General features: G+C 42.9%; 1 protein-coding gene across 2 annotated transcripts; it reads left to right on the forward strand.

Moving 5' to 3' along the window:
- The first annotated feature begins 62 nt into the window (after positions 1 to 62).
- LOC115780744 (major intrinsically disordered Notch2-binding receptor 1-like) lies at positions 63 to 5,320 on the forward strand. 2 transcript variants are annotated; one of them, XM_030730127.1, is made up of 5 exons: positions 63 to 369; positions 1,303 to 2,939; positions 3,054 to 3,313; positions 3,797 to 4,015; positions 4,412 to 5,320. In XM_030730127.1, the coding sequence occupies exons 2-5, from the start codon at positions 1,313 to 1,315 to the stop codon at positions 4,604 to 4,606; spliced, it is 2,301 nt and encodes a 766-aa protein (XP_030585987.1). In that variant the 5' UTR covers positions 63 to 369; positions 1,303 to 1,312; the 3' UTR covers positions 4,607 to 5,320. The 2 variants fall into 2 exon arrangements, with proteins under 2 accessions (XP_030585987.1, XP_030585986.1); XM_030730126.1 differs by having other exon boundaries at positions 1,303 to 3,313.
- The last annotated feature ends 687 nt before the right edge of the window (positions 5,321 to 6,007 follow it).

Consider the following 6,007-nt stretch of genomic DNA (forward strand, 5'->3'; position numbering starts at 1 on the left):
AAAATATGCTGTAGGTCTTGACCCACTCAAAGACATCAGTGTCTCGCCAAGTGTCAGTAAGAAATGTCGGTGTTCTGTTGACGTTACACGTGTCGTCGCTGATCTGCGGTGAGGGGAAACCGTTTGGATGTATTTTGAGGTCCCTTAGGGGACTGCAGGGACTTGTGGGAAGATGACCTGATTTCTAATTTTCTCCTCTCCTTCCTGGGCTGTGGGCCAGTCCCTGCTTCAAACAGCGAAGCCCGTGAAAGGAGTGCGGTCAGAGCGATGCTACCCGGATCTATTTGGAATATGACTTTTCTGTCAGCGTGAATTTGGATTTTAATGATGGCTACAGGCGTGGCTGTAATTCTGCGGTGGTAGATTCAGGTGAGTGGAAATACACTGAGGTTTACCTTGGCATATGCTACGGTGTCACTGACGTGTTAACAACCCACTTTGCATCAGCAGCATTGTCCTGTAACTGGTTTTATTCCAGCTGACACACAAATCCAAAAGGGGCCTTTAAAAAGAAAAAAAAAAAGGGAGAGAAAATGGTCCGTCCTGTTTTTATCTCACGATCGTTTACAAATGCAACAATTGGTATAAAGTTTCTAAATGCACGTTAATAATATGTTCATCCATATGGTCTGCATTTGTTCAGTAAATGCCCCGAAGCTGTTAATAGAAAAAACTGGATTAGAAATGTCCAGTGAGGTAAATGTGCGCAGTGTGACGGCGTCATCAGATCAGATGATCGTTTATTTTAGGATCCTAGAATAAGGTCGCTTTCCAAAACTGAAAAAAGTATCCTCTGTCATACAGGAAGAGTAAATCACTCCTGTAACTAACAGAAACTCGTAACCTCATAAGAAACTCAACACTACAAATGTGATTGTAAAGTGAGCCACATAGTGCCATTTAGAAACGTATACTCTATTTTTAATAATAACAATAATAATAAAGACATTGTAGAGCAGCAGTAAAGATTAGGCTACAATAACTTCAATTACATCATATTTTTATGAATACAGTGTATGGTTGTTATTCTAATTTAAGTTTTATTAAATGAACTATTAAAATCAACCTGTTTTCCTGGGGAACTTATTTTCATCTCCATTCACTTTACATCTGGTCTGTTATGGGACTTCAGTTCCCTCTGCAATCCTGTTTAAGTGGCTTTAATATATTTGTATTACTTTTATACCTTGTCTTTCACATCTGAAGCAAATTAGTTGTGCAGAATTGTCTTGCAGTTGAGAGGTGCTGTACTTTTACATGTACCAGGCGTCGCCTTGCTAACTGCTTTCTTCTGCTTGTCAGGTCAGCAACCATGGCTAACCTGCAGCAGGAATACCCTGGAGTTCTTCTGGGGATCCTGGAGGAACTGGCCAATATGCGCCAATGGCTTACCTTCCAGGATCTTTGTCGCATGGTCAGCAGCCGCTTTGACCTCGAGCACCTTATTGAGCTCAGGAGTTTGCTGTTTGCTGCTGCAAGCAGGGATCCCTGTTTCCCAGCCACCCTGTTCAGGGACAGAGTTTCTACAAGAGGCCAGGGGCTATCACCCATAGGTGTCGCTGCTGACATAGTAACTATCTTCAATCTTATTCAGATGACGGGTGGGGTCTCTGAAGGCAGCCAACCAATGAGAGCCCAGACTGTCCTGCCTGTTGACCAGTCCCCAGGCCCCAGTCTGCCTGGAATCCACCAGCTGAACATTCCTGGTCGAGAAAGAGCACGCGCCCACTCTGACTCCAGTGGCCAGCCTATTGACCAGCACTTGCTGTTTCCAAAATCAAATTACTCCATACGGAAGCGAGCAAGTCTTCCCCCAGATCCCATCTCACTTGTGTCCTCCCCTCCAATAAGGGCGAGGGCCGTGTCTTTCGACTTGCCTCACACCACGCTCCTGTACCCTAGCAGTCAAATCCCCGACGACGTGATGAAGAATATCTACCTACCTTTGGAAACGGACAGCGAGTCTAGTGGAGAGTCTGCTCCCGTGGAGGTGTTTGAAGCTGAACAGGGAACATCAGTTGACCAGAAGAGAAACATCTTTAGGAAAGACTTCCACAACCAGCCACCTTTAATACCCCAGGTCACTGTTAGCAGTGAGTCTCCCAGTCCCAACAAAGTGCAGAAAGGATTTGACAATCTCAGCTTTGAAATGATCCCAAATCCTTACCCATCACCCACAGCACTTCACCAGGCACCAGAGCAACGAACTAAACACGAAAGCTTGGATGACCTACAGGACTCAACTTATTTTGGACCCGGCTCTATTCCAGAGCCATCCCCACGGCACCTTCAACCTCCCAGGACAAAAAAGCCTGCGTGGAGCAGTAAGAGTCACAGTCTAGAGGATCGGATAGGGCTAGACAGCATTGGAATGGGCATGGAATCACAAGGGGGACAACTTCCAAGGCGATCAACACCTGCTATCAGCCGTTTTGTGGGGTCTTCAGGAGGTGAGAGTGGAGATAGTGGATTGCCAGGTGGAGGTGATGGATTTAAAGCTCAGGGAACACAGACAGACCCACCGGACCCTCGGCGACTCCGTAGCCTTGTTCATGCTGATCGCCTCTCTTTTATGACCTCATTAGATGACCCTGAGTTCTGTGAAGATGACATCAGTGCCATCTTTCGTTTCTTAGATGACATTAGTATGTGTGGCTCCACGGGAGTCCTGCACCCCAGTGATAGCACCGCTAACCAAGACACCCCCGAGGCCCGACGTGGTCGACTAGGCCAACTCCAAAGGCTCTTCCACTCTCTAGAAAGCAGCGATGATGGGCTCAAAGCTAGTGTCTGTAAGCTGCTACTCCGTATGAGCCAGATAGAAAGACAACTTGAATCACTGAATGATGTGAAGTCTGAGATTTCCCAGGTACTTTCTGCTTTGCAGCGACTAGACGAAAAGATCCAGCAGCCCCCTGGAAGTGGCGGACAAGTTACAGGTGGGAGATGGCTTGAGCCTCTCAGTGGTGTCTCCTCTTTTATGAGCCACCCTTTAACTCCTTCTGAATCATCAGAGCCCCAACCTTTGTCTGCATCTGGACATCTCTTTCCAGGTACAAGCTCCAGTAGTCTGGACTGGAGCCGATGGAATACTACAGGAGATCAAACAGAAAGCAGCAAAGGTCAGGCAGAGTCAAAGGGGGCGAAAGAAGGGAAGAAGGATGCACCTTCTACTCGTGCCCCTAAAACCCAGCCCGAAGAGAAAAGTGTCTCTGACTCTAAACAACTGAATGTCTCTAACTCTGCAAGAGACTGGACAGTGTCGTTCTCGAAAAATAAAGATGGCAAAGTTTCACAAAGAAAATCTGGACAGGTAGAGTAATTCCACATAGTACATTTTACACTCATTTTGTTATTTTTTTTTTCTAGATTTTCTATGATACAAAAACTAACTGTTAGAGATTAGGTCAATAGCATATAATTATTCTCCCTTAAAACGTACTTAACTGTCACTCATTTTGAAGGCAAGCACACAGTTTGAACCATGTATGTAAACATGCTGTGCAGCCACAAAAGCCTTTTCTTAGCCCTGTACTTTGCTGACTGTGATTATGTGGTTATTTGACGAGCTAATTAGACCACTTTGTGGACTATTGGTTGAAACTTTTACGGTGACTAAGATTTGGTCAGCGCTGAAAAGAAATACAGGCCATCCATTCAAATGTATATACACAGTGGTATTTAGCTGAGCTGACATTGTTGACCTTCCTGAATTTTAAATATTTGTAAAAGTTTAAAGATAATTATGGTATAAACAGCATACATAAAATCTATGTTTGGTCCATATTTATTCTAGGCAGATCAATCAGGCAGCACCACTAACCTACTCTCCCAAAAGCCCACCAGCCTGGTGGAGCAAGTGTTTAACTCGTCCCTGTTCCACCACAAAGACAGCAGTCTCACAGGGGGGCTAAGCTCCGGAAAGGTCATGGACCCCAGATTGGCTGAGGGAAGGGGACGACCAATATGGACTGTAGATGACAGAGAGGCACGAATCTCACCTTTGGACTTACAGGCAAGAATTAGTGATTCTTAAAGAGATAAAATTGTTTAAAAATTTTAAAAAACTGTTGTGTTTCTTGTCTTGTTTCTTGAATTAAGTCGATGACTGTAGTGGATAAATGACTAAACCAAAGAATGTAAGTTTTTTTATAGCCTAACATAAATGCATAATGCAGACCGAAGAAAAGAAGATGAAGAAAGACTATACTGTACATCAGATAGATTGAGATATTATCTCTGCTGAATCCACATTCACCAATCAAACTTTATTTGTATTGCACATTTTATACACATCACTACAAATTAAAGTGGTTTGCAGATGACTGATTGGCCAGTAACAAGTGTGAAATAATAAAACAGATATACAGTTATAAGCGTTATAGAAACTAAATGGCATTATGTCCCTCAGGCTCCGGAGTCTCTGAACCCCAACAACATGGAGTTCTGGATGGACGACATCTACACTCCAGGCTACGATGCTCTGCTCAGGCGGAAAGAGGCTGATCTCCGCCGGGCCAAGATCTGCAAGCTGGTTGCACTCATAGCCACTGCAGTGGCTATCATTCTCATCATAGTCATTCCCATTTGCACCATGGGCCAATGAAGACCCTTGCAGAAGCTCACTTTAATTGCCTGATTTAATTTAATGAATATATTTATTTTCAGCAGCTATGAGCTGTACCTAGGAACGTGTATGGCATTTTTATGGAGATCAGTAGAGGAGAGACGGTGACTTTAGAGCAGGTTTGGTGAGCTGCGAACGCTCAGTACCTCCTTTTATTTCTCTGCATGCAGCATCGTTATTTATGACTTCAGAAAAACAGGAGGATTTTAACTGTAACTGGAAATTACACCTAGTCATTCCCTTGTACACTTACAGACGCACTGTAAATCATCTGCCATGCCATTTTTTTCTCTCTCCCATTTGCTGTGATTTATTTCATGACTTCTGTTCCTACTAAACTGAAACGTCTGTCAAAGGACACAATTCATTTTAAAGGTTTTAAACAGTTCTACAATAACTCATAGCATATGTTGAAACTAGTAATACTGAGCCAATGCAAAAGGGACATTTTCCTTTTACTCGCTCATCTTGTCTGCACTTTTCTGAGAAACAACACTGATACTGTTGCATTGTGAATATGCTTGAGCACTGAACACTGCCTGACATGTTCTTGCTGTTCCCCTGAGAACAAACTAGGGCTTACTTCACCTCTCTGTAAGATAATAGTTTCATTAGTAAATGAGAGTTTAACATCTGTAATTTATAAATAGAGTTGGAAGATTTTTTTAATTTTAGTTTCATTTCAAAAACTTTTCTTGTACTTTAAAAGATATACTGCTCAAACAATATTAAGTTATTAAAAAAATAATATTTTTATAGAGTTATCTCCCATTTTTCAAACTGTTTAATCCCCTTGTGAATGTGTCTGACTTGTGGGGCAGAGTGTTTACCAAGTGTTCGGTTTCAGGAAGTGAAAGGTGGTTGTAGTTGCTGTTGTTGTTTGTGATGCTTTGGCTCGGGAGCAGTGAAAGAAAGTGGGGGCCCTTTCCAGTAACCACTCTCTGAGTGGATGATTCCACTTGTAATTTAATTGATGGGATGTTTGGAGTCCACCTATGCCCATTATCTTTTCACAGTACTCACTTGGCAATAGCTTTTCCACATTTTTGCAGACTCACTTAGCAGATTCATCTGCTGTCCTTTTAAATCTGTTAACTAAGGATGTTAACTTTTTGTCCCCGATTAAAGACTCCAAAAGGGCTCACATGAAATCTGTTCAGCTATAGTAGAATCCAACAAAGTATCTCTACAGCATATACTACCTGTGTAAAGCTTCTATAGCTCAGTTCTTTTGCTGAGACTGTCAGCATACTGTCGATTGAACTCCGAGGTGAGGCTGTAATGTAATGTGCGGGGTTCCCTTTATTGTGGTTAAAATATAAAGCGCACTTACAGTAGACTGTAATCTAATACATCCCCATCAGAAACCACAGCCTTAAA

This window comes from Archocentrus centrarchus, chromosome 5 (assembly GCF_007364275.1).
Source record: "Archocentrus centrarchus isolate MPI-CPG fArcCen1 chromosome 5, fArcCen1, whole genome shotgun sequence".
NCBI lineage: Eukaryota > Metazoa > Chordata > Actinopteri > Cichliformes > Cichlidae > Archocentrus > Archocentrus centrarchus.

Excerpts from the sequence above, each read along its gene's own strand:
- LOC115780744 (XM_030730126.1), top strand. The coding sequence starts at position 1,313 with ATGGCTAACCTGCAGCAGGAATACCCTGGAGTTCTTCTGGGGATCCTG. Across the intron at positions 3,314-3,796 it reads CACAAAGAAAATCTGGACAG|GCAGATCAATCAGGCAGCAC; the intron begins GTAGAGTAATTC and ends TATTTATTCTAG. Across the intron at positions 4,016-4,411 it reads TCTCACCTTTGGACTTACAG|GCTCCGGAGTCTCTGAACCC; the intron begins GCAAGAATTAGT and ends TATGTCCCTCAG.